At 44.1% G+C, this 27,861-nt stretch overlaps 2 protein-coding genes across 4 annotated transcripts; one reads left to right on the forward strand and one right to left on the reverse strand.

Annotated features, from left to right (window-relative positions):
• Positions 1 to 12,322: 12,322 nt before the first annotated feature.
• LOC128401448 (olfactory receptor 10A7-like) lies at positions 12,323 to 13,367 on the forward strand. Its single transcript, XM_053364519.1, has one exon. It carries the CDS (start codon positions 12,424 to 12,426, stop codon positions 13,354 to 13,356), a length of 933 nt encoding a protein of 310 aa, XP_053220494.1. The 5' UTR covers positions 12,323 to 12,423; the 3' UTR covers positions 13,357 to 13,367.
• Positions 13,368 to 14,181: 814 nt separating this feature from the next.
• On the reverse strand, positions 14,182 to 26,854 carry ALG1 (ALG1 chitobiosyldiphosphodolichol beta-mannosyltransferase). Of its 3 annotated transcripts, none has more exons than XM_053364653.1 (13): positions 26,459 to 26,854; positions 25,688 to 25,765; positions 25,348 to 25,451; positions 24,433 to 24,581; positions 22,786 to 22,875; positions 21,844 to 21,960; positions 20,729 to 20,853; positions 18,939 to 18,977; positions 17,866 to 17,925; positions 16,984 to 17,094; positions 15,949 to 16,063; positions 15,233 to 15,308; positions 14,182 to 14,450 (listed from the first exon to the last, which is right to left on the reverse strand). In XM_053364653.1, the coding sequence occupies exons 1-13, from the start codon at positions 26,670 to 26,672 to the stop codon at positions 14,319 to 14,321; spliced, it is 1,410 nt and encodes a 469-aa protein (XP_053220628.1). In that variant the 5' UTR covers positions 26,673 to 26,854; the 3' UTR covers positions 14,182 to 14,318. The 3 variants fall into 3 exon arrangements, with proteins under 3 accessions (XP_053220628.1, XP_053220629.1, XP_053220630.1); XM_053364654.1 differs by lacking the exon at positions 26,459 to 26,854 and adding an exon at positions 26,280 to 26,430; XM_053364655.1 differs by lacking the exon at positions 26,459 to 26,854 and adding an exon at positions 26,206 to 26,226.
• Between the last annotated feature and the right edge of the window lie 1,007 nt (positions 26,855 to 27,861).

Genomic DNA, 27,861 nt, shown 5'->3' on the forward strand with positions numbered 1-27,861 from the left:
AAAAAAGCAGAAAGGTTTAAAATGCCTGAGGCAAATAATAATAATAATAATAATAATAATAATAATAATAATAATAATAGTAAGACACACCATGAAAAGGGGATGGGGAGAGAGGAGTAAAAAAAAGCAAGCTCAGTGCCAGTTCTTGGAAGTTGCAGATCTTTTACCTAAAGCAGGGATGACCAATGTGGTTCCCTCCAGATTTCGCTGGACTACATTTCAAATCAAGCCCAACCGTTATGCTGTCAGGGGCTGATGGGAGTTAGGTTCCAGCAACAACTGGAGGGAACCACATTGGCTGTTTCTGGGCTAAAAAGTAGGGTATAGGTGCTTTAAACAGATCAGTAAATAAATATACTGCACTTTCAGAGAATTCTAGAGAGGGTGGGACAGATCTCCAAGTAAGTTTTTTCCCCTCAACTTTCAGAGTCCGCAAACTCAGCTGTCTCTGCATCCATTGAAAACTGCTCTGTGTCCTCTTTTATCTCTTACACCTCCGCCCCACACCCCATGGTATGGATTTAAAGTGTTGATGTCGTTCTTCAAAGTTTGGGACCAAGTTACTTGAACAACCATCTTTGCCTATATAAACCTGCCTGGAATAAGGTTACTCTAAAGTCTGGCTCACAAACTGATTGATTGGTTGGTTGGTTGGTTGGTTGGTCGCTTTATACCCTACCTTTCCTCCAGAGAGCTCAAGTTGGTGTACATTGCTCTCCCTATTTTATCATAAAAACCCTGAGAGGTAGGTTAGGCTGAGAGTGAGTGACTGACTCATGGCCACCCAGTGAGCTTCATGGGTGGAGTGGGGTCATGGCCAAATGGGGGTTTGAACCCTAGTCTCCCAGATTCAAGTCTGACACGCTAAAAAACTGCACCATATGTAGTTCAGAATATATGGAAGGCATCTTGTTTTACTCCTGATCTAACCATTAGCGTCCAACGAGAGAAGGCACATCAGTCGGACATCCCAACCTATTAATGCTCCCTTGTCAAGTCCAAGACTCTGGGAAAGCATTGCCTGTCTCTGGCCCTCCATGTCATTGGACTCCCATCAGTCTAAGCCAGCATGGCAGACTTGATTCTGGAATGTCTCATTTTTCCTTAGGACATCCCTATTTTCATTGGAAAAATGTTGGAGGATATGGTAGGACATCCCTATTTTCATCAGAGAACTGTTGGGGGAGTGTTGAGTTATGCAACCCTCAAGTCAAGGAGATAAGTAATTATTTCACCTTTGGAAGACATCTGAAGGCAGCCCTGTATGCAAAAGTTTTTTTAATGTTTAAAGTTTCGTTACGTTTTTATATATGTTGGAAGCCACTCAGAGTGCCTTGGGCAACCCAGTCAGATGGGTGGGGTTTAAGTAAATAAAAAACATGATGGAATAGGGTGTCCCTATTTAAATTGGAGAAATGTTAGAGGGTATGGCATGGCCAATGGCCAGGTTACAATGGAAAGTGTAGCCCAACGATATCTGGAAGGCCCTGGGTTGCCTACTCCCTGCGGCAGTGCATGGCTCAGCCCTTAGACTCATTGTCCCACAAGATCCAGCATCTTCTAGGAATGCAATGAGACGCACAGAGACGCTGAGCTCATTAGCAATGGACAATCCGGTAGCAATGGGTGCAATTAAAACTGAATGTTTTCAAATGCAGCAATCACTCTAAAGTTTGCAATAAGAATGGTAATAAGTCCAAATGGGCCCTATTAAAAAGTTTGGCAAAACTTTGCTAGGGTTGACATGGACTGCAGACAACGGCTAGAAGTAGATTTTACTGGGAAACCCTACTGCAGATTGACCTTTATACTAAGGTTGGGGGTACAGAATGGGGGGTGGGGTACAGAAACCTGGGGAGGGTGGTATGGAATGCAATGTCTAGAATGCTGAACAGGAATACTCCACACAGCAACATCCTAACAGCAAACCCAGGGCAGATCTGCACCATGGGTTGAAAGCACATTTGATGCTCATTTATAGCATATGGTTTCCACCAAAGAATTCTGGGAATTGTAGTTTTGGGATGCTGTGAATAGCAGCTCAGTAAGGGGAAAACTACAGTTCCCAGGACTCTCTGGGGGGAGTCACATGTTTTGAATGTATGGCATGGATCTGCCCTCTGTTTTCTGAGCAACTGTACTATGTAGCCAAAATACCCCCCTACATGCACACAAGGGAGATAGCAGCAGCCTAAGGGGGAATGGAGCTAAACTTTGCAGAAGTATTTGCAACCAAATAAGGACTGAGTATGCTCAGTGAGAATAGAAAATTGAAAGGGGAAAACCAGAAAATCAAAGAGAGGGAAAATGGAATGGAATAGGCAGAGGAGGGTATGGCTGGCTATAACCCCTGAGCAGGAACATCCGCACTGCTTCAGTTAAGGCCTTTTTAAGGTAATGCCTCTCCCACTTTAGCCTCTGTGCCTGTGTAAATATCTGCACTTTTGATGTACAAGCAATAGAAATGAGTGAGAAATTATTTGACTTGAACTGAGCTGAATACATGAGTTGCCAAAAATCTGTAAAGAGAAAAACGTGAGTCAGCTTCATCCAGAACCCCATGTGGTGCCTTAAGAACAGGGGTAATGGGTGCTAAGGGACCAATCAGCTTTATGGGGTGACACATTCTCCTTAAGGAGAGAGGCTGCCCCAGGAGAAATTGCCGCAAAGTTCATTTATGGAAATTCTCCCTGTTTGGCTCACCAAGCCAAAATCCCACTCAGACAATAAACTTTGCAGTATGTGTTTGACTAGTGCCTGGGGAATCATATAATTTAGGTGGGGAGAGGAGGGAACCTGGGGGTCATCTTCTTGAACTTTCAGTTCAATGCAAGATCTAAGCGTACAGGATTGTCCTTCAAAAGGGCTTGCCAATTTGGTGGACTCCAAATCCCATGAGCCCCCAGCCAGCATGGCCAACAGCTAGGGATAAGAACATTATTTTTATATCGCACACCTAATCCTGGTTGTAGTCATTAACAGACTTATGTTCCACAAACTTTTCTAGCCCTCTTTTAAGGTCAACCAAGTCGGTGCCCATCACTGCTTCTTGTAGTGATGAGAATTGTATGAAAATACCTAAAATAATGCGTTCTCTAATACTGACTACCTTGGACCCTACAACTTGACAGGGCCTTTTCAGTAGTAGCTCCCTGGTTGTGGAATGCCCTCACTAGTGAGGTGTGCCTGCCTTCACCACTATTAACAGTTAGGAGGAATCTAAGCATTCCTGTTGACACTGGCTTTTGGTGGATGAAGAATACTGTTTCTGGAAACCTCAAGATCGTTGGAGGGAAGAACCTTTGTAATTGTAATTGCTTTTGGAATGTTTTAATCTAGAGATAGGGTTTTTTAAAGTTGTGCATCTGTTTGCCACCCTGGGCTTTTTGGGGAGGAGGGATGGGGTAATCATCATCATCACTTATTATTTATACCCCACCTATCTGGCTGTGTTTCTCCAGCCAGTCTGGGTGGCTCCCAACAGAATATTAAAAACACGATAAAAGATCAAACATTAAAAACTTCCCTAAACAGGTTTGCCTTCAGGTGTCTTTCTTCTAAAAGTCAGATAGTTGTTTTCCTCTTTGACATCTGGTGGGAGGGCGTACCACAGGGTGGGCGCCACTACCGAGAAGGCCCTCTGCCTGGTTCCCTGTAGCTTCATTTCTCATAGTGAGGGAACTGCCAGAAGGCCCTTGCAGCTGGACCTCAGTGTCCAGGCAGAACAATGGGGGTGGAGACGCTCCTTCAGGTATTGCTGCTGATTATGATAACATAAGAAGGGTTTGCCAGTTCAGGTCAATGGCCCATCTAGTCCAGCCAACCAGATGCTTGTGGGAAGCCTGCTAGCAATTCCTAGCAACTGGAATTCATAGGCATAACACTTCCAACAGTGGAGATAGGCATCACAGCTTTGTTGTTGTTTAGTCGTTTAGTTGTGTCCGTCTCCTGTGACCCCATGGACCAGAGCACGCCAGGCACTTCTGTCCTCCACTGCCTCCCGCAGTTTGATCAAACTCATGCTGGTAGCTTCAAGAACACCATCCAACCATCTCATCCTCTGTCGTCCCCTTCTCCTTGTGCCCTCCATCTTCCCCAACATCAGGGTCTTTTCCAGGGAGCCTTTGCTGGCGGAGGAGCTTAACCTCTTCTTTGCTCGCTTCGAGAAGGAGCCACCTGAGACGCCGGTATTACAGCCACCAGCCCATAGGGGCCCCTCATTCACGGTAGAGGAGCATGAGGTGAGAAAGGTGAGAAAGGTATTGAGGATGGTGAATCCGAGGAAGGCGGCTGGACCTGATGGCATCACTGGAAAGGTGTTGAAGGGCTGTGCGGATCAGCTGGCGAGGGTCTTTACTAAGATCTTCAACAAGTCCTTACACCAGTCTATTGTCCCACCCTGCCTGAAGTCGTCAACTATTGTCCCTCTGCCTAAAAAATCCACAATCAGTAGTTTGAACGACTACAGACCAGTTGCACTGACTCCAATCATCATGAAGTGTTTTGAGAAACTGATGCGCCGTCATATTATTTCCTGTCTTCCATCAACTTTTGACAACTACCAGTTTGCATACAGGGCAAATAGATCCACAGAGGACGCAATCACCACCACTCTCCATGCTGCTCTGTCCCATCTGGAGCAGCCGGGGAGTTATGTGAGGCTGCTGTTTGTGGACTTTAGCTCAGCTTTTAACACTATCCTCCCCCATAGACTGGTGTCCAAGCTAGAGGCGATTGGACTCTCCAACTCCACCTGTCTCTGGGTTTTGGATTTTTTGTCAGAACGTTCTCAGAGGGTTAGAGTAGGGTCACATATGTCCACAGCCCTTAGCCTTAACACCGGCTCACCACAGGGTTGTGTGTTGAGTCCCCTGCTCTATGCTCTCTATACGTATGACTGTACAGCCACCTATTCCAGCAACAAAATCATCAAGTTTGCTGATGACACTACGGTGGTAGGGCTCATTTCAGGAGGGGATGAGTCCGCCTATCGGGACGAGGTGGAGCGGCTCTGTGTTTGGTGTGGAGAGAACAATCTGGCTCTTAATACGGCTAAGACCAAGGAATTAGTGGTGGATTACAGGGAAAAAAAGGCGGACATTCAGCCCTTGCATATCAATGGGGAACGGGTGGAGAGGGTGGCGGAATTCAGGTTTTTGGGAGTAACTATCGATCAGGGCATGACTTGGAGCGCAAATACCACTGCTCTGGTGAAGAAGGCCCAGCAGAGAATTTATTTCCTCAGACTTTTAAAGAAGAACAATCTGAGTGAGAGACTGCTGGTGTCCTTCTACCGAGGCTCCATAGAGAGCATTCTTACATACTGTATTTGTGCTTGGTTCTCCAGTTGTACAGCTAGGGAGAGGAAGGTGCTCCAGAAGGTCATAACCACAGCACAAAGGATTATTGGTCAACCTCTCCCATCTTTGGAAGAATTGTACGGTTCCCGTTGTCTTAGGAAAGCAAACAACATCCTGCAGGATTCATCTCACCCGGGATACAGTCTGTTTGCACTACTGCCTTCTGGCAGGAGATATAGAAACATCAAGTCAAGGACAAATAGACTGAAAAACAGTTTTTACCCGAGAGCTGTGGCCCTTTTGAATGCTGTAACTCGATAGTGTGACCTGGGAGATTGATGGGTGTGGGTGTGGTTGGAATGTGGTTTGTTGGTTGTTGTTGTTGTTTTGCTTTTGTTGTTTTTAAGGGATGGCATCCAATTTCGTTGCACTTGTGCAATGTTGCACGTGTGTAATGACAATAAAGAATCTATCTATCTATCTATCTATCTATCTTCTCATGAGGTGGCCAAAGTATTGGAGCCTCAGCTTCACGATCTGTCCTTCCAGTGAGCACTCAGGGCTGATTTCCTTAAGAATGCATAGGTTTGATCTTCTTGCAGTCCATGGGACTCTCAAGAGTCTCCTCCAGCACCATAATTCAAAAGCATCAATTCTTCGGCGATCAGCCTTCTTTATGGTCCAGCTCTCACTTCCATACATCACTACTGGGAAAACCGGCATCACAGCTAGTAGCCACCAATAACCCTTCCCTCCATGAATTTGTCCGAAATCTTCTTTTAAAGCCATCTAAGTTAGTAGCCATCACTGCCTCCTGTGAGAATGAATTCCATGGTTTCATAGGTCATAGAGTTGGAAGGGTCATCCAGTCCAGTCGCGGATGACTCTGGGATTGCGGCGCTCATTTTGCTTTACAGGCTGAGGGAGCCAGCGTTTGTCTGCAGACAGCTTCCGGGTCATGTGGCCAGCATGACTAAGCCACTTCTGGTGAACCAGAGCAGTGCATGGAAACACCACTTACCTTCCTGCCGGAGTGGTACCTATTTATCTACTTGCACTTTGATGTGCTTTCGAACTGCTAGGTTGGCAGGAGCAGGGACCGAGCAACGGGAGCTCACCCCATCACGGGGATTCAAACCGCTGACCTTCTGATCGGCAAGCCCAAGGCACTGTGGTTTAGACCACAGCGCCACCCACAGCAAAACATGTCCCACAGCAAAACAACTCCACACCACCAGAAGTTCTTAAATTTAAAAAATTAAAGTTCTTAAAGCTCTCATCCATCATGTTATTTAATGTTGATAGAAAACCTTCTGTACCTCCACTAATTCTCCATAGCCCTTATGATGTTCAAATCACTGCATTCCCATACTTTCCCCTCCCTTAATCCAGATTTTCTCATACCCTCTGCTTTTTGGACTATCCCTGGTATGAGAAAATCCAGACTGTGGGAGGGGAGAGAGTGGGAAGATCTATGAATCTCACATTTGGTGGAGAACATCACATGGGCCACAGAGAATTAATGGAGGTGCAGGAAACTTACTATCCATGTTAAACAACTGGATGGATGAGCACTACATTTCAATATGGACAGCCTGGATAGCTCAGTTGGTTAGAGCACAGTGCTGATAACACCAAGGTTGCAGGTTTGATCCCCATATGGTACAGCTGCAAAGTCCTGCATTGCAGGGGGTTGAACTACGTAGATGATCCTCAGGATCCCTTCCAACTCTACAATTCTATTATTCTGTGCAATTAAGTACAAGATTAAGTTTTCTACTTAACTTTGATAGATGCATCTGGATGGGCATGCAATATACCTGTGTATCTAACTATGTGCTAATCTAGTTTAATTGCACAGTTGAGTTTGCGAGCCCTGTATCCCCAAAGAGTTAGCCTATTTCAAAGAAACGTATTTAGAAAATACGTTTCCTCCAGAGTCTCTCTCTCCCCCTCTCTCTTGGTGAAAAACACCAAGAAGTTCTCCCCATGATTGGTATTAGATTTGGGGAGAGGAAATGGTTTGAATCCACTGTTTCTTTCAGAACACCATGAGAGTCCAACAGCATCTTAAGCAAGAGGGAAGTTTTGCTTCACCAGTCTTATATGGCTGACCCTTTCCCATGACTCTGAAGTTCAGAATTAGGGAGGTCTACAAGAGGAAAAAGAGAAACTGCTTCTGCATACAGACTCTGTGCTGAGAATGTGATGATGACATAAAAAGCCATTCCTTCAGGTAAATGGGGGGGACGGGGACGGGACAGAAGGGGAGACAAAAAAAATTAAAACCTGACTGCAATTATGCTGACTGCAATTGCCAGTGTAACATTGCAATAATGTCTATATGAATACCACAAGATCTCGGCTGGAATTGTGTGCACAGTTGTGGTCACTGCACCAAAAGAAAAGAAAAGAGAAAGGCTCAAAAGGTGCTGAAAGGGGAAACCAAAATGATCAGGGGACTAGAAGAATTATTCTACAATAAATTATTCCACAATACAATGTTCCACTTTGGAAAAAGTTGAATTAAGGGAGAGGTATGATCAAGGTGTATAAAATGATGCATGGTTGTGGAGAAAGCAGGTAACAAGTCATTTTCCTCTCTCTTTCAAAACACTAGAACCCAGGGTGATCCAGTTTGGTAGAACGACCTACAGCTATGCTACCCTGAAGATGCGACATGTTAACTAATCTCAGTAGCTAAAGAGGGTCAGGCCTGGGGTGGGAAATAGCTTGAGGATACTGATTGCCATGGGGCAGCGGGTGGCGCTGTGGGTAAAAGCCTCAGCGCCTAGGGCTTGCCGATCAAAAGGTCAGCGGTTCGAATCCCCGCGGCGGGGTGCGCTCCCGTTGTTCAGTCCCAGCGCCTGCCAACCTAGCAGTTCGAAAGCACTCCTGGGTGCAAGTAGATAAATAGGGACCGCTTACTAGCGGGAAGGTAAACGGCGTTTCCGTGTGTGGCTCTGGCTCGCCAGAGCAGCGATGTCACGCTGGCCACGTGACCCGGAAGTGTCTCTGGACAGCGCTGGCCCCCGGCCTCTTGAGTGAGATGGGCGCACAACCCTAGAGTCTGGCAAGACTGGCCCGTACGGGCAGGTGTACCTTTACCTTTACTTACTGATTGCCATAGGGTATTTGCCCTTTCACTCTCAGTTCCTTTTTTACAAAGTTGCTTAACAAGCATAACCGATCAAAGATTTTACAAAAGAGAAAAACGACATTACAAAATCTAAACCATGACCAACTGTACAAAAACAAAAAACTAAGAAGCTTCTATGTGCAGACCCCACAGAAAGTGTTCAAGTAAATACTGCAGAGATGCAGTATTTAAAGTAATAAAAAGAGAAAACGTTTAACAAATTTATATATCAGCCAGTCTTTTGACATAGTGTATATTGATTTCAGTATGGTTTTTGACAAAGTCCCCCATGATATTCTTGCAGAGAAGCTCATAAAATGTGGTCTGGGTGAGGTAACTGTTAGATGGATTTGTAGCTGGCTGGCTGACCAAATCCATTAAGTGCTTGTTAATGGTTCTTCATCGTCCTGGAAAAAAGTGACAAAGTAGGATTCTGCCGCAGGATTCTCTCCTGGCCCATTGTTGTTCAACATCTTTATCAATGACATAGATGAAGGTGTTGAGGGGATGCTCATCAGATTTGCAGGTGATACCAAACTGGGAGGGTAGCGAATGCCACTGAAGACCGAATCAGGACTCAAAATGACTTTAACAGATTGGAGAACTGGGCGCAAGCTAACATAATTAATTTCAAAGGGACAAATGTAGAGTTCTGCACTTAGGCAAGAAGTACCAGTTGCATAAATATAAGATGAGGGGCACCTGGGTTGCTAATAGTACACGTGAAAAGGATCTAGGGGTCTTAGTAGACCATAAAGTCATGAGTCAACTCTGTGTGATGCAGCAGCAGCAGAAAATGCTAATGCTATTCTAGGCTGCATCAACAGAGGTGGTGTCCCGATCAAGGGAAGTAATAGTGCCACTCTATTCTGCCTTGGTCAAACTACACCTGAAGTACTGTGTCCAGCTCTGGGTGCCACAATTTAAGAGGGATGTTGACAAGCTGGGACGTGTGCAGAAGAGGACAACCAAGATGATCAAGGGTATTGAAAGCAAGCCTTATGATGAACGATTGAGGGAGTTGGGTATGTTCAGCCTGGAAAAGACAAGATTGAGATGAAATACGATAGCCATCTTCAAATATCTCAAGGGCTGTCACATGGAGGATGGGGCAAGCTTGTTTTTACTTGCTCTGGAGGGTAGAACTCGAACCAATGAATTCAAGTTCCAAGAAAAGAGGTTCCAACTAAACATCAGAAAGAACTTTCTGACAGCAAGAGCTGTTTGATCGTGGAAATCTCCCATAAGAGGTGGTAGACATGGATGATCTAGTTGAGATTCCCACATTCCAGGGGTTGGACTAGATGAACCTCAGAGTCTCTTCCAACTCTATGATGTTATGACTTTCCTTCTATTGTTGGAATTTTTTGCATAAGCAATCAAGCCTCTGCCGACTCTCCCAAGCATGTAGCTGCATTTATTTCCTCTAGCTATTCTTAGCCTACATGCTAGTTTCTCTGCTACGGCCATCTGCCAAACCCTTTTATACCATGCTGTTAAATTAGCTCCTTTAAGATCCTTCCAAAAAGTGGCAATAGTCATACGTGCAGCTACTAATAAGATAGAGATGGGAAAGCCTCCATCTCAAAACCTGGAGAACTGCTGCCATTCAGTGCAGACAATCCTGAGCCAAATAGACCAATGATCCGACTAGGTATAAAGTAGCTTCCTCGGATGCAACAAGCTAAAACACTGGCAGGACCAAACATGGGAGCGTGTGCCGCTACGAAGCAAGGATTGGATGCAATCTGAAGTAGTGGATGGGAGGAAAGAGCTAATCGTGTTTTTCCACCTTGATCCACCTTTCTTTGGTTGTTTCTTTCCAGTGGAGCCTGTTAAAAGACTGAAGATGGAAGACATCTGGAGAACTGTATGTTAGCTACCCATAACAGCAATATTTAAATAAAAATCAGGCAAATTAAAACCAGGAGCACAATACTCCACTCAGCATAGAAGAAGACAAAAGACTACTATTTAAGCCAGGGGTAGTCAACATAGTGCCCTGCACATGTTATTGGACTACAACTCCCATCATTCTTTACCCCATTGGGGCTGTTAGGAGTTAATTAGCCCTGATCAAAGCAGTGAACTGCGGCCGGAAAACCCCCATTGCTTTTTTTCTTCCTTTAAAAAATTATCTGTTTCGTAAGTTCATTAGCAGCACTGAATAGATGCTAATTGCAAATACACTTGTAGGCAAGGTTGGCAGAACATATTCTTATGCAGGGAGCTGAGAGAAAAGGAAGGGGCCTGTATGAGAGGCAGGGTGTCTTATGAGGATCATGTGAGATTTATTAATGTATTTTAATTTCCCCCCTTTATTTCTGTTTGATATATTTGTTATTATTCTTTTTAGTTTAGTTGGAAATTTATGGTATATTAGATTGAAAACCTTTAATAAAATTGATTATTTTTTTAAAAAGAACATTTTCTGGTGCAGGTGGAAGATTTTTCAGTGCAAATTACCCTATGCGAAATAATTTTTTGGGGAAAGTGTTCTAATTTAAAGTTTTCTAGAAAACTTGCATCCTTGGATCTAATAAGTCTAAATATCATGACAGACTGAGGCAAATGAAAGAGGTCTTCAGCTGGTACCATTGCCATAGCTTGACATTTATTGGCCTGTGGCAACATAGTAGCAGGCTTTTTTCCACTAATATCTCCAGTGTTAGGAAAAGCACTCCGTGCTATCAATACAAAAGACCCCCATCTCTACTGGCATTCCACCGGCTTTTGACAACTTGCCTGTTTACACAGGCATTATGTTTATTTCTCAAACCGAGTGCCTTGTTGTTAACTGATATGTGCTGTCTTATTGTACATTTTAATTGTGTAACTTGGTTTTTCTACTTCATGAACCACTTAAAATCCTATTTTGGCATTAAGCAGGATATATTAGTAACGGTGGTGGAAGCAGCACTCAAGAGGGCTGCAACTCTGTGGTAGAGAACATGTTCTGCATGAAAATTCAATCTCTAGTGGTTCCAAAAAGGGCTGAGGAATAGCCCAGTGTGAAATTGTGGAGAGGTGCTACACATCAGTGGGCCAAGGCTCATGCTTGCCATAAGGCAGTTACTTGTGTTGAAAAGCCTCCAAGGCTCCTCTAGAGCCTCCTACTTAGGTAGATTTGTGCACGTGGTGGTCCCCACATCCCAATCAGGTACCTTACACCGACTTCAGTTTCCCAAAGCAGCACAGAGACAAGAGGTTTTTTAAAAAAATATAAGAAACACATTTATTTTAAAACAAATTAAAAAGGTGAGCGATTGGGGGACAAAACAGTTCTGTAATCTATTGTCTGTGGAAGTTAAATGATGCATCTCATCTTGGCATAACAGGGGGCTCCAGAGCTCTGAGACAGAAGTCACAGGTACAGTCTCAGCCATCTCCTGTTAAAAGGGATCTCAAACAGCAGGGGGAGCAAACCCAGTTGAAAGAAACAGAAGTGGGTTGGCTGGTCTGTCACAGCATGTAGGGCAGGTTGTGGCAACTTGTGGCCCCCTAGGTGTTGTTGGACTCCGACTCCCATCAGTCCCAGCCAGCCTGGCCAGTGGTCAGGGATGATGGAAACAGTAATTCAGCAACATCTGAAGGGCAACAGATTTAACTCAGAGAGGTAGTCAGAGAATGAGGAAAATAAAGTGGTATGGTTCTCTATTTCTTTTTCCCATTGACAGCCGTTTAAATGCAGGCACTTAGTTGCAACAATAGTTTCCATTTCTAATTGAAAGCTGAAGATGGCATTTCAGCAGGGTTAAGATCGCAATGTGTTTTGAGAAGTCAGAAATGAGATTGACGGAAATGACTACTAGGTATCTTTGCATTGGACTGCAGATGTGCCAATCCTAATCAACTGGGTATTATGCTATGTATTGCAAGTGTGTGTAGACTCTCTTCATGGGCATAGCTTAGGGGCTGTCAAGATGAGTTCTTGCACTTTTGACCACTAAACCACTATTGTTCTTCCCACAGAAAAGTATAGAAATGAAAAACATAACCGTCATCACAGAATTTGTTCTCTTGGGGTTCCCTTTCTCCCCACTGGCCCAAGTCTTCCTCTTCATTATATTCCTTGTGATCTACACCGTAACTCTGATTGGAAATATTGCTGTAATCACTTTGACAAGCCTGGATCCCCACCTTCAAATGCCCATGTACTTCTTCCTCTGCAACCTGGCAGTCTTGAATATCATTTGCACTTCGGCCGTTGTCCCCAAAATGCTCATGAACTTCTTGGTGACAAGGAAGTCCATCTCAGCCGAGTTGTGTGAGGCTCAGATGTATATCACGCTGTTCCTAGGGGCGGCAGAATGCATCTTCCTTGCCGTGATGGCGATCGACCGATACGTCGCCATCTGCCACCCGTTGCGCTACTCTGTTCTAATGAACAAATCGGTTTGTATTGGCATGGCTGCTGGGTCTTGGCTCAGCACCTTCCTGGGGTCAGTGGTTCCACTCTTCGTCCTCAAGCTCCCTCTCTGCGGCTCCAATGTCATTGACCACTATTTCTGTGAAGTCCCAGCCATGCTTCAGCTGGTGTGCGCTGACACCTCTGTGAGCGAGAGCGCAATGTACATGGGGGGCATAGCGACGGAGATCATCCCCTTTCTCTTGATCGTACTCTCTTACGTACGCATCATTATTGCCATACTGCGACTCGCCTCTGCCGACAGCAGGCAGAAAGCTTTCTCCACCTGCTCAGCGCACCTGACAGTGGTGACTATCTTCTACACGACTGCCATGCTCATGTATATGCGGTCGAAGGGGCAGCGCACGCCGGAAGAGGACAAGGCCATCTCGGTCTTCTATACTATCATCAACCCCATGATAAACCCGATCATATACAGCCTGCGCAATAAAGATGTCAAAGAAGCCTTGATGAGAGTCTTAGGACGAAGCAAAATGGCCAAGGTTTAAATGAGGCAAAGCTTGAATAGAGGCAAAGCTTCTTGGGCCAAGATCTCCAAGTCCTACAATTTCATCAGCCAAGCCTGTTTGGTCCTTTTGCTTGCAATACAAATGTCTACCCTGAACAAAGAGATCCCAAAATGAAATATGATTGAACACTCAAGGCATTGTTTTAAACATGAAATCCAAATACCAGCATGACCCCTTTTTCAAAGGAGGAGGAAAATGCTAAATGTACTGTAACACAACATAGGCCGTGGAGTTTAAGGTTTCAGACCCCGCATGTTCTGGGTAAAATTCTCCATTTCATGTTCAAATACAGTGGTACCTCGGGTTAAGTACTTAATTCGTTCTGGAGGTCCGTACTTAACCTGAAACTGTTCTTAACCTGAAGCACCACTTTAGCTAATGGGGCCTCCTGCTGCTGCCGCGCCACCGGAGCACAATTTCTGTGCTCATCCTGAAGCAAAGTTCTTAACCTGAAACACTATTTCTGGGTTAGCAGAGTCTGTAACCTGAAGCGTATGTAACCTGAGGTACCACTGTACCAGTTATAAAGTGAGGTAGGAAACAAATAACACACATCGCAATATGGTATCTCCTTTGAACGTGAAGAAGTTATAAAGATTCACAGTAACATGTTTCCACTTCAAATAGGGAATTACCAGCTTGCAACTTAGGCAACAATAACTGAAGGCACCACAACCTACTTCATTACTGCATTTTAAAAAAACAACAGTGAAGCAGTAAGTAGATACAGAACAACATTGGCTCTATCCACAGCATAGAAATTAAGAGGAAAAAGTGGAAAAATTGCATAAGCCTAAACGAAGCTCCAGATAAAACTTTTTATTCACCATATAAAATCACTTTTTCTTTTGTAAAAAGAATTTTTGATATACAAACACGCTTGTGGTGTTACAGATTTTGAGAATGTGCAAGTTATAAATTAACCTCGAAGTCGTATCAGCTTAACTGCTGCTAAAAAGAGGAAGCACTGTCTGCTCCCAACTTTCATCCCACCGCAGCTGCTTGGTTGTGCAAAGATTCCTTCGGAATAAATTGAGCTTGCCTTCTGCAGAAGAATATTCCAAGAAAAGCATCTGCAAGGTTAGAAAGAGTGAGTGAAACAGATTAATACAGTATACAGGAAAATGGAAAAATATTCTACTTTCTATACCTGCAATTATGGAAAGATGCAGGTATTTTTCCCAGATAAAACTACATTGAATCAATTGCTTCCTCAACAAACAAACTGATGTCTCACTAGAAAAGTACCACCTTCAAAATTGGCACATGAACAGTAATAATGTGATAAGTCCCTGGGATTATCAAAGAACTGTTTACGCAAGTAAATTATAGTCAGAACTATGTATTCCAAGATTCAATAACCTAACCCATGCCCGATCATTATGAAATCTTGCTGACCTACTGAGAAAATAATGAAGGGCTTGGGGGGGTGCAATTCTATACTCTATGCATCCTAACTAAATTGGTTGTGTTTGATTTTTTTTTCCTTTAAGAAAATTGATTATATGTTTAGAATTCCATATACTGGAAAATCCTTAATAAAAAAATAATAAAGCTATATATTTTTAAAAGGACAACATACGCACAAGAGAGAGAGAGAGAATGAATGTCCCTTTCCACTTATTTAAAAGCAACTCCCTGCACAAAGAAAGCTAGTGCTTCAGGGAGCATGTTAGCTTATATATTTCTCCTAATTTTCTATGATCAGGAAGTTTTTGTTTTTAAAATATGAAGCAGCATTCAAATATGAAACTTCCCTCCTGCCACCAAAACATCCAGCTTCCTTGATGTTTCCAGAGCAATGAATGCTCAATGAGCCCCAGCAGCAAGTCAAAGTTCTCTTTTTCTAAGTTACCTTCAGTTGCTCTGCAAGTTCGCTTGAGTCCCGGAACACCAAACCATTTACTTCATGCTTCACAAGTTCATGTATACTGCAAAAATAAGCAAAACAGCACTAGAAAGAATCTCAAAGTTGTTTTCTTCAGTGAGGGAGCGGGTTAACAGTTAACATACCACATTAATGCACCAGCCTGGTGCCTTCCAGGTATTTTGGACCACATCAGCCCCAAACACAGCACAGAAAAGCACAGCAAGATTTCCAAATTAAAATAAAAACAATAGTTTCCCAATTATTTCTAACTAAAGGGAGCTGACAAGGACCTGTGAGCTGCCAGGGAGTATAAAAAAACCAGAGGAATCTGCAAGGAGCTCCAGACTGGCTGCAGCCTGAACAGGAGCATTCTGCAACTTTTTTTTGCAGGGCCCATTTGTAGTAACAACCACCACCAATAATAATAAACAAATAAAGATCTCAAAGAATAGAGAGATGGATTAACCAACAAGGGATACACAAGATGGGGGAATAGCTGTAACTCATCAGTAGAGCATCTGCTTTGCATGCAGAAGGACTCAGCTTCAAATCCCATTATCCTCAGGCAGGACTGGGAAAGACTCCCTGCCTGAAACCCCTGAGAGGTGCTGCCTGCCAGTGTAAACATTACTGCACTAGATGGACCAATGGTCTAACGCCAGGTTCTTTTGAAATGCTGAAACACACAGGTGTGCTCTTACCACTGGAAGTGCACTGCACACACAGGCAAGCAGCAGCCAAACATGTCCACGACCTTCATAGGTAGATCCAAGCCACTAGAGGACATATGAAGACAGACGCCCAAGTCAGCTGAGCCTGTAAGAGAAACCAACCCCCCATTGAGTATATTCTGCAAATGAGTTTTGTTTTGTTTTTTGTAGCTGCTCAAGTAATGGATGGCTTGTCACTGGGGGAAAAAATGAGGCATACAAATCAAGTGGTATTGAGGCCTGCCAAGGAGGAGTTTGTGGGCCAGTTAAAATGAGGCACGCAGGAACTGTACACCAGCTCTTGCATAGCACCCACTTGAAACTGTTTCACTGTCGCTCAAACATTCCCAAGCCCAGGTCACTTAGGAACCTGAGCCAGAATACAAGACCCTCTCTACTGACATCTTCTTCCCCCCCAGATCATCTCAGGTGCCAAGACCAGCAGAGAGGGGCCTTCTTTGTAGTTCCACTGCCCTTGGAGTTTCTAGGAGTGGTGGCCTGGGGGAAGCCATTCTCACTGGCAGCCTCCATGCTGTGGGATACCTCCCTCCACTGCAGAGGTAATTCTGGTGCCTTCCATTATGTAGCTTCCATTGTATGCTGAAGAGACAGTTCTTTACCTTAGCCAATTTGTACAAATCACTGCCATCTTGTTTTCCCTCTGCCCCGCCAGTCAGCACCCTTGTGGAGAAGAAAAGGGAGGAAAGGGTGCAAGTTCCTCTCCTGCTTCAAAGGACCCATTTCAAGTGAGTCGGGGCATCTGGCTGTTAACCAGAAGGTTGGTGGTTCAAGCCCACCCAGGGATGGCTGTGGGCAGGATTCCTGCAGTGCAAGGGGTTGGACTAGATGACCCTTGGGTCCCTTCCAACTCTACAATTCTATGATTCTATTATTCAATAGCAGGTTCTGCTATCACAGTCCTGCAATGGACCACTATCCTATACTCCGAAGATCTCATGAGTCTGCTCCTGTAAATTTTCAAAATGGCACACTGAAGCACACTGAGAATTCGAATACCTTCCTTACCGAGCAGAAGGGGGTAATCCTCTGCTTCCAGCCAGGGAGTACAGATCTGGATATGCTTGAAATGCAGCTCTGCAATCAGCTTTTTGTAATACTCCTTCAGAGGCCCTTTGCCTTTTTAAATGAAAGAAAATGAACAAAACGGTTTGCTGCTGATCCAAAAGGGAGCATTGTGAGAGTTATCATCCTCTGGGCAAGATTTCATTTGAATGCCCAGAACCAGCGTGGTGCCATGGTTATAGAATGTCAGGCTATGAGCTGGGAGAACAGAGTCAAAATCGCTGCTCAGCCTTGGAGCTCACTGGGTGACTTTGAGCCAGTTGCAGTCTCTCAGTCTAGCCTACTGCACAGGATTGTAGCCAAGATAAAGCACAGAAGGAGGAGAAACATGCCACCTGGAGTTCCTTGGGAGGAAAGGTAGGATGTAAATGTAACAATTATATAGTTCTCCTGGGGGGTGGGGCTGACACCATGCCAGCAACCTAGGGCAAGCAGCTTAAGGCACAAACCGAATACAGTGGTACCTCGGGTTATATACGCTTCAGGTTACAGAAATAGTACCTCAGGTTAAGAACTTTGCTTCAGGAGGAGAACAGAAATCGTTCTCCAGCGGCGCGGCAGCAGCAGGAAGCCCCATTAGCTAAAGTGGTGTTTCAGGTTAAGAACAGTTTCAGCTTAAGAACGGACCTCCAGAACGAATTAAGTACTTAACCCGAGGTACCACTGTACAAAAATGAAAGCAGGGTCCTCACTAATGCACTCAACACACAGAGAGCTCTGGAGCTCACAGAAACTTCCTTGCTTCTTCAGTGGTGGTGGAGAAAATGGGTTTCCCAGTATGAATATATAAGATGAAAAGAAGACAAATGATTTAAAAGCTGCTACCTGTTATCACACACACAAGAGGAGGAAGCTTTGCTCCATCGTTGAGATAGCGTTCATATTCTGTGCAACAAAAAAACAGTAAGAGTTGAGACTTTACCAAAACCATCATTGGAAAAAAGTGACAGGCTACAAAAGGCAACTTTTTTTATTTTTAACAAGTTTGGGATTTCTACAGCAAGCAGGAAGACTGAGGTGGGAAGAGCTACAGTCTTACAGCCAAGATTGTTTGTAGACAGATCCCAAAGTGAATCTGCACCAATAGGAGAGAAAAATTTGGGGGGGGGGAGTGGGCACCCTTGTAGTTGCTACCTATTTTTTAGTTTAGGCATCTAGATGCCACCCTATAACCAAGTTTTCAGCATGCCTTGATAAAAGAGTATTTTAAGTCAAGAATGACGCAAAAGGAAACTTTGTAGCCAACACCTGAATCCCAGATATGCACAGAACACATGTGGCAATGCAAACAGAACTGTTCCCCATCAGAGAACAAGCCTGTTCCCTGATGGGGGCCTTTTCCTTGGTGCTCTCACAGCTCTCGCTTTTTCTGATAGACATGTTGGAACTGCTGGTCCCAGTCCTCTGCTGAGAAAGATGCTCTGCCAGGGTAGAAGAGCCTGCAGCTGCCACTGCTTTTCTCTCCAGCCCCCCTTTTCTTTTTGCAGCTGTGGGCAGGAGAAGTGGGAGATTGAGGTTCACAGGACTGAGGCAACAATAGCTTTGGTTGCAGTAGGGGGTAACCACAGTTGAGTTCTGCTTATTAGCATTCAAGGAGGTGTGTTCACCTATGCAAATGTCTCTCCCCCACTGCTCAAAATACCCTTCCCACTCTTAGCCACCTAATAGTACACTGTTCCCAGAAAGTGAAGAAAGGAAGAGGATAGACCACAGTTCCTGCTTTCTGATCCAGTTGCCAATTCCGCTAATGCAGGGATGGGGAATCACTTTCAGCAGGAGGGCCAGAACAAATCAAATTATGGGCAGCCCACACTGTTGAGGCCGCCTGTGCCTCCAGTGACAGCAGTGGATCCAGGTTTGCTTGTTTAGAAAAACAAAATGCTTCCTAAATAACCCACCTTCTAAAGCTCTTAATAGGATAGAAAAATCTTCATCTTCTAGAAAAGGGAGAAAAAGTTTGCAGTTAATATACAAGAATCACAGCAATAACTCTGGTTTCACCTAAAGCAATTCTGCTTTTGAGTGCTGTCTCTGTAGCAACTGTATAACGTAGAGCAAATGAGGCAATCAACACGGTGCTTCTCTCTTGTACAGCCAAAGGGGCTCACAGCAGCTAGAAGACATGCAGCTAAAGTAATTTCTTCTGTATTTGTCACATTCATTCAAATAGCAATGTATTCTGTGTTGGCATTAGACATGTTTAAGCCCACTGAGACCAACTCTGAAATCAACTCCAAATGCCTTGTGCATTTGCTGGATTCCTTAAGGCCTTTTGACTATTCCACTGGCTCTTCCACAACTGTCTCCCAACAGAAGCTAACTGAACTGTTTTGCCATTATAAGAACTTTGTAACCTTTAAGAAACCGCTGCCTGAGGTTGCTCATTTTCATCTTCCCTTCCCATCGCTTTTAGCTTTTGTGTCTTGTCTTCTTGAGTGGAAACCTGAGGGCAGGGATTCATTTACTCTATAAGCAGCTCTGGGAGCCATTTTGACTGAAAGAGTAAAAATGCTTTAAATACATAAAATGACTGTCTACAAACTTTACACACACAGATGATCCCAATATATTTTGGTGTCTAAGGGAGAAGACTCAAAGAGTCTCCCAACCATATACTGTAATCCTAAATAAATTGTACTCCCTCAAAATATTCCATCTTACCCTGCCTAGTCCTAGGGTCAGCTCTGTTACTTTTACTAGGGAAAAGAATGGAGCTCTGACATAAATAAAAAAATAAACCCCGTTTATATTAGGCTGCCGTGTGCTCCAGGTCACTTATTTCATCCTGTCAATTTCAAAACTGCTTCATAACCTACAAACATTAATTAAAACTCAATTAATATTTGCTAATAAAACAAATGTTTTCCAAACATTTGCAAGTAGACTGTGAAAACCAAGCAACATCATCATGAAGGGAATGAAGGGGAAGAGAAAGGCTGTTGAAAAGTTAGTGGCCTGACACAGTTTTTGGAGAAATTCTAGTACAGAACAAGACAATGTTTATGTTATACTCTTCATGTGGAGCTTTATGTTCACAGCTCCTGCCCACATGATGAGATTATATTTTTCAACACAGCCATACATGATCAGAAATCCAAGGAAAGAGGGACATGAAAATTATCCTCTCCTTGGAAGTGGGATGCAATCAGCTTCTGTAAGCAACCATGATTATGTACTTCCGCTAATTTTTAAAAAAAGAATTCCAAGCAATCTTGAAGTTTTCTCTGCTCAAGTACTTGGTACACAGTTAGTACAAAGTCTTACAGCGGGAGTGGGGCACCTTTCCAGCCCAAAGGCAGCATTCCCTTCTAGAGGAAACATTGCCGTGGGGGGCAGAGCCAGGGGCAAAAGAGATGGGAACTGCAAATGTGAATTTTAACTTTCTACAATAGGCTAGTTTCTACTCCCAAACCCCTCTCCATCCAGACAAGCAAGAAGCATTATCAGAGGTTCAAGAGCACATTCCAGCCAGGCCAAAATACCCAAGCATATGAAGCAGGGCTGGTGAGAGGTGTGGCTTAGGAGGGGGTGTGGCCTATGGAGAGTCCCAGGGGCCAAGCAAAGAGACCTGGAGGGTTGCATTTGGCCCTGGACCTGAGGTTCTGCATCCCTATTTTACAGCTTCATGTACAAGCATCTCAAGCATACTGTATGGAAAGATACACAGACAATGGTATAGAGCCAAGACCTGTCCAGCTGGTGCTGCTGATGAGGAGAGCTGGCCGGCCCATGCAGTGCATCACGTTTCCGCTCCTGGTGTCTAGTTGTGTAAAGGCAGTTTTCTCAACATCACCTGGGAGGCTGGACTCTGCTCTGAGGAGAAACAGGATTCTGAAGACTAATCTTCAAAGAACATGTGTGATCAGCAAAAGCACACGCGCCAAACCAAACATTATAGCTCCCAAAATGAGATTAATGGAAGCCATAAAGGTCAGCTCCATATTTAGGCAGGAGATGTTGTCAATATTTATCCCTTCTCAAAGTTCCCTACTAAGCTTCTCAACCCATTAGTATTTAACCAAGCTGCCTTGGTACCAAATGAACACAAAGCATTGTTACTAACTCATGCAGAGCATAGCTAAATTATGGAACTCATTCCCACAGCAGGCAGTGATGGCTAATGTAAAGGTAAAGGTGCCCCTGACCGTTAGGTCCAGTCGCGGACGACTCTGGGGTTGCAGCGCTCATATTGCTCTATAGGCCGAGGGAGCTGGCTTTTGTCCACAGACAGCTTCCGGGTCATGTGGCCAGCATGACTAAGCCGCTTCTGGTGAACAAGAGCAGTGCACGGAAATGCCATTTACCTTCCCGCCAGAGTGGTACCTATTTATCTACTTGCACTTGACGTGCTTTCAAACTGATAGGTGGGCAGGAGCTGGGACTGAACAACAGGAGCTCACCCAGTCGCAGGGATTTCAGCCAGCCCTAGGCTCTGTGGTTTAGACCACAGCGCCACCCACGTCCCATTGATGGCCAACTTAGAAGGCTTTAAAAGAGGAGTTTGGCATATTAATGGAGGAAAAGGCCATCCATGGCTACCAGCCACAATGGCTATGCTCTGCCTCTATAGTTTGGTGGCAGTAATGCTTCTGTATACCAGTTGCTGGAAACCACAGGAAAGCAGAGGGATCTTGTGCCCAGGTTCTGTTTGAGGTTTGCCCACAAGCATCTAGTTGGCCACTCTGAGAACAGGATGCTGGACTAGTTGAGCCACTGGCCTGATCCAGAAGGCTCCTCCTGTGTTCTTAAGCACGCCAGTTCCAAACTAGGTAGGAGTGTATACAACAGCACATTTTAACTTACACAAGTTGGCCTTTAAACGGAGCATATTCTTTGGCTAGTTTCATGAACAACTTATGCTGATCGATCAATGGCGTTTCCTTGAAGAAAGAAGCTGGCTTGTCATAGAGGGTTGTCGCTCTGCAACGCAAAGGGGCCCAGGAGTCAAAACAATAAAGATATAAATCAGATACTATACTTGATCTTAGCCAAAATGACAATAATATTACTCATATATCTATTTAATAATGTATGGAAATGTAACTACGCTATATTTAGCATATTTTTTCTTTTTTTCTTATTGTATTCTTTATGTTTTGCTTTCTTTGTTTTTCTCTTCGCTTTATTTCTTCCAACTGAAATTATCTTAATAAAATATTAATATATATATATATAATCAGTGAATGTAAAAAGGTACTATAGAAGTGCCCTGGAAATATTTTTACACAAAATTAAGGCAGGAAAACTATGGGCAGATGTTATGTTAGAGAAGAGAAAGGGTACATGTGGTGAGAGCACTTGAGGCTTCATCCATGCTTGATATTCACACACTGGGCATCACATCTGAGTAGGCTAAGGCAGCAAGGACCAATCTGCACACTGTGATTTTGTGGTGCAAGATCCCAGGGGTTGAGGCGAAGCACTTTGGGCTAAACCTCTGTAGGCCCCTCAGTAAACCTAACATTCAAAGTGCTGGAGGAAGTGACCCTGCTCTCCCATTTGTTCTTATGATATGCATACTTTCATATGCTGTTTTTCAATACAATAAGGTTCAAAGAAATTTGCAGAGACAAAAAATACCAATATTAACAATATTATATATAAGTTATGTTTTAGTTAATTGTTAATATTAACAATATTGTTAATATTCCACTGGCTCTGCTGGATATTTCTATATGGTCTAGTAAAGGTCCTTGCAACACATACAACTCATTTGGTAGAGCCAATTGTGAGCCACTCATTTACCTGATGTTACAGTTCACCAGAAGATCCTCTTTCATTGAGTTAGTCACACAAATGTTATAGTCAGACAGGCGCCCAAAGAATTCTTCATACCTGAAATAAATTGAATGTCCATCAGTTACTAAATACTGGTTCTAACAACCCATCTCAGATGCTTTCATGGGAATATAAGTTTCTTCCCCGGTTGCAATGCCTTTTTTAAAAAATAAAAAGTAAAGCAAAATCATATGCTTTCCTTCATTTCTCAAATCCATTTAAACCTCAAAAATGCAATATATGTTCATATATTTCCTATACACAATTCCTCATAACCTGGGAATTCAATGGTCTCACACACTAAAAACAACAACCTGAGAATAACGTCAAACCTAAAAAGTTGCCCACCACATAACGTCATGGCCCAACTCCATCTCAAAACATTTTCAGCAGCTTTTATGCTATTACCCTATGAATAACTACTCAAAAGTAAACTCCACTGAGAGAGCTGGATCCAGACTATATTAACTGCATGAAATTCCCACTGAAATAATTGAGATTTAAGTCTTGCTGTGGCCTGAAGTTTTCATATTGATTTCAATGGAACCCATGTTCAATTAACTTAGTCCAGATGCAGCCCACTGCATATAAGATGAAAGCCATAGGCTTGACTAGCTTTACCTGGAGCGGGGCCCACACTTGTCATCATAAGAGATACACACCAACAATTTTATCCACATGCTATGTAAGCCAGTGACTATTCTAGTATGTGACTAATAAAATCAAAATCAATATGATAACATGTTCAAATATGGCAAACCTGTCCTGTTTACCTAAATACAGGACAACTGCATCTTAAGCAGGGGTTGGGTTCAAAGGGTTCTACGTATACACAAAAACAGTGTATATCCAAACTCTTGGAGCCACTCTTGGAGCAGGGGAGAGAGAGAATCCCCAATACTCCCACAGTCCACATGGTGAGCAAGCCTTGCCCAGCAAGCAAGGTGGAGAGCTTACCAAGCTCTTTTCATGCCAGGTAACCCAAGTGGATCTGGCACAAAAAGAGCTTTTAAGCTCTCTGCCTTGCTTGGATTTAACTTGTGCATTTTCAACCAGTCTGCCTTCAACCACGTATGGCTGCCAGTTAACTGCGTGTAAGATGTGATCATACTGTATTCACCTTCAGCAATGCACTGCATGAGGCCAGTTGCTAATGGATGTACAAATATTTCATCAAGTTTCTAGCGCTTCTGAAATACTCACAAAGGAGCATTACGAGGGAGTGTGGTGCAGTGGCTACTGTCAGATGAGGAAGATCTCATTCTGCCATGGTTCAAATGCCCACTGTCATGAAGTCACCTTGTGCCAATCACCAAATCTCAGCCTAAACTGCCTCCCAGGGTGGTTATACAGATAAAATGGGGGGACGGGGCAATATAGGACACTGTTCATAGGCCCTTTAAAAAGCACATGGGTTCAAAACCATCTTCTGTTGGGTTTCAAAACCATTATATTGACCCATAAGGAAGGAGATGGCTATTTTTAAACCTACATAAATACACGTGCACACACACACGCACGCACACACACATATAAAACAATGAATAATCCCCATGGTTCACTGACGACTTGGCCAACGGTGTCTAATAAACCATAAACAGCTGTTGTACAAACCACTTAGCAATCCGGACAATAGGGTGCCTCGTTCCATGTGTGAGGCTCATTATGGTATAGCCGTAGTTGTGCCAATCGATGATGAGCTTACTGCTTCTTAGAAGACAAGCCACCCAGGTAACAGCTATGCTGGGCAGACCTGGAGGATTCTGGTCATAAAAATGAAGAGAAAGAGAGCCTGTTTCAGAGAGCAAGAGACAGTGCAATACCAAAGAATAAGAGCTCTTGCTTTCTTCCTCTGACTGGGCCTTTAACTCCTACCCAGAATGCCACATCTCTCTTCCCCTACCCTTCAAATATTTCCTCCTAAGTCTCATTTTCCCCGAAGCCTTTATCTCAGTGCCATAGGTCATATCAACACCACACATTTTAAGCACATGGCTTCCCCCTAAGAATCTTGAGAACTGTAGTTTAACACCCACAGAGATTGAATTACCAATCCCTTTTACAGTTCCCAAGATTCTTTAGGATGGTTGCTAAGAGTCTCAGGTGAGCATCTTCTCTCAGTCCCATAAACATCAAAAGCATATTGTGGAATTCCCTCCCAAGAAAGGTTAGGCTGGCTGCTTCATTGTTATCCTTCTGCTGGCAGGCTAAGACCAAAAGACCCATCTAGTCCAGCAACCTGTTCTTACAGCAGTCACCATCACCTAATGATATTTGCTTGTGATTATATAATAACAGGCTGCTACCCAAATTTAAAAGTTAAGGCAAAAATGTAAGAATCTGCTCTAAAAACAAACCTTGGACTACTGCAGACAAAGCATACGTGTATCAATATTCCAAATATAGTATTCAAATTAAAACACACTTTAAATAAAACATTTCCCAACTGCCACTGCTTTAAAAGTGGTATGTTTTAAACAGACCTAGGAGACACAAATACTGTATACAGTTCTCATGATGCATATATACCTGGAGAAGTACATAGTTTGGTTTAGCTATCCTCAGCATTGTATACAATAGTTGGATGCTCTGTAAAATGACTTTTGCGATATACTGGAACATCTTTGGCCCAACTACAAGAGGAAATAAACAGTCATCAGAGTTGCAACACACATAATAAAACACAGAAAGCTGTTTACAATAAGTTCATTAAAAATACCAATAACAAACATTAAACTCAAGTTACACAATATGTTTAAAATACAAAATAGCAAAAAAATGCAATTTTTTCTGTCAAAGGAGCCTTGATTTAAAAACTGGTGCATCCTTAAAAAAAAAAAACCTCCAAATACTGCAATGTTCACCATACCTTGCCAAATTTTGAGCTCAGACATATGAACAATCTGTATGTTTCCATTACGTATAATCTCGCTGTGTGGCTTTGTGCCTGAAAGAAAAGTAAACAATTAAGAAAATCCATCCAGCACATACATAAACAGAACAGAATGTGAAAGCAAATTAAGTGGGAACAGCAAATATTAATTCAGTATATAAGCCAGCAATGTGGGTGTTCTGAGGGCAAAAACCTATATGTACACATATTAGGGTAACTCAGTGTATACCTATGGCAGTTTAAAAGGACACCCACTGCTGAAGGAGTGGGGAACCAGTAGGCCTTCAGATGACCATCTCTAAATGGTTGCATCTGAGTATATGAAGAGTGCCCCTTCTTCCCCAAGCACTTAAACTCTCTCACATACCTGGAACACGGGTTAGCAAAAAATTAATTATAATAAGATGCATGGCTAGCTACATTAACAGCATTCTGTTAATAACAACAACAACAACACTGCTGTGCAAGAGTGCATCTGAACATATGCAGAGTACCTTTCACAACGCTTAAGCTCCCTCACATCTCTGCAATGAGGGTGTGCAAAGAAGCAAGATCCCCGGCTGCATACCTTAGCGGTATTCTGTTAAAAATAACAATGTAGTGCAAGAGTGCCTCTGAGCATATGCAGAGTGCCTTTCATCGAACCAAAGGGAAGCGCAAAAGCCCTCGGACATCTTTTGGAACGAGAGGTTGCAGCAAGGAGGCGTGGCTTCCAGGCTGGAAAAAGCCCCAGCACCTCGGACTCACCCGGGTACCCGATGAAGTCGACGCAGCGGCCGCGGCGGGCCAACGACAGGGCGTGGTACTGCATGCGGGGGCTGCGGCCCAGGTCGCCCAGCACCACCACCGCCACGCGGTCCTCGGAACCAGCAGGCCGCTGCCGTTGCCATAGTAACAGGAGAAGCAGCAGCAGCGTTAACGTCGCCGACCCGCAAAGCGTCAGCCAAAGGAGGGCCGCCATCTTGTGGGAGATCGAGTGGGAGGGCTAGAGCGCCTTCCGCTGAATCTGACAGAGGAAGTATCGCCTGCATTATGTAGGTGGGGGATCATTGCCGAGATAGGCCGCTTTCAGATCGGTCGCCATCTTGGATCCAAATCCAGGCTGGATGGGCGGGATTCTTCTCTGCGTCCCTGTGCGGAGGAACCATAGCATTGTATAATTCGAGGGGATCCCAAGGGTCATTTAGCCCAACCCATGCAAGGAAATTAAAATATGCCAAGAGAACTACGAAATCTGTAATGCATGCAGGTTATGACAAGGGAAGCACAAAGTTCAGTCTTGAAGTTGTCTATTTGCAACTCGTGACTCGGTTGACCCTCTCTCATGGAAAGTGTGGGTGATGCGAGTGGTGGAGTCCAGTGAGCTAGTCCTTGCCCCAAACCACCACGGAAGCCCACTGCTACCAATAATTGCTTACGAACTTATTAGACCTCTAACCTTTCCTACAAGGAGCTCAAGGTAGCATATATAGTTCTCCCCATTTTTATCCTCACAACCAGTGCTTTTTTTTTCTTTTAAAAATGTTTAGGGATACGTACTCTCATGTTTGGGGACGCGGGTGGCGCTGTGGGTAAAATCTCAGTGCCTAGGACTTGCCGATCGCATGGTCGGCGGTTCAAATCCCCGCGGCGGGGTGAGCTCCCATCGTTCGGTCCCAGCTCCTGCCCACCTAGCAGTTCGAAAGCACCCCTAAGTGCAAGTAGATAAATAGGTATCGCTTTATAGCGGGAAGGTAAACGGCGTTTCCGTGTGCTGCGCTGGTGCTGGCTCGCCAGAGCAGCTTCGTCACGCTGGCCACGTGACCCGGGAGTGTCTCCGGACAGCGCTGGCCCCCAGCCTCTTAAGTGAGATGGGCGCACAACCCTAGAGTCAGACACGACTGGCCCGTACGGGCAGGGGTACCTTTACCTTTACTCTCATGTTTAGGGACATGGGTGGCGCTGTGGTCTAAACCACTGAGCATCTTGGGCTTGCCGACGGGGTGAGCTCCCGTTGCTCGGTCCCAGCTCCTGCCAACCTAGCAGTTTGAAAGCACATCAAGTGTAAGTAGATAAATAGGTACCACTCTGGCGGGAAGGTAAACGGTGTTTCTGTGCACCGCTCCTGTTCGCCAGAAGCGGCTTAGTCATGCTGGCCACATGACCCGGAA

Source organism: Podarcis raffonei, chromosome 14 (assembly GCF_027172205.1).
Source record: "Podarcis raffonei isolate rPodRaf1 chromosome 14, rPodRaf1.pri, whole genome shotgun sequence".
Taxonomy (NCBI): Eukaryota; Metazoa; Chordata; class Lepidosauria; order Squamata; family Lacertidae; genus Podarcis; species Podarcis raffonei.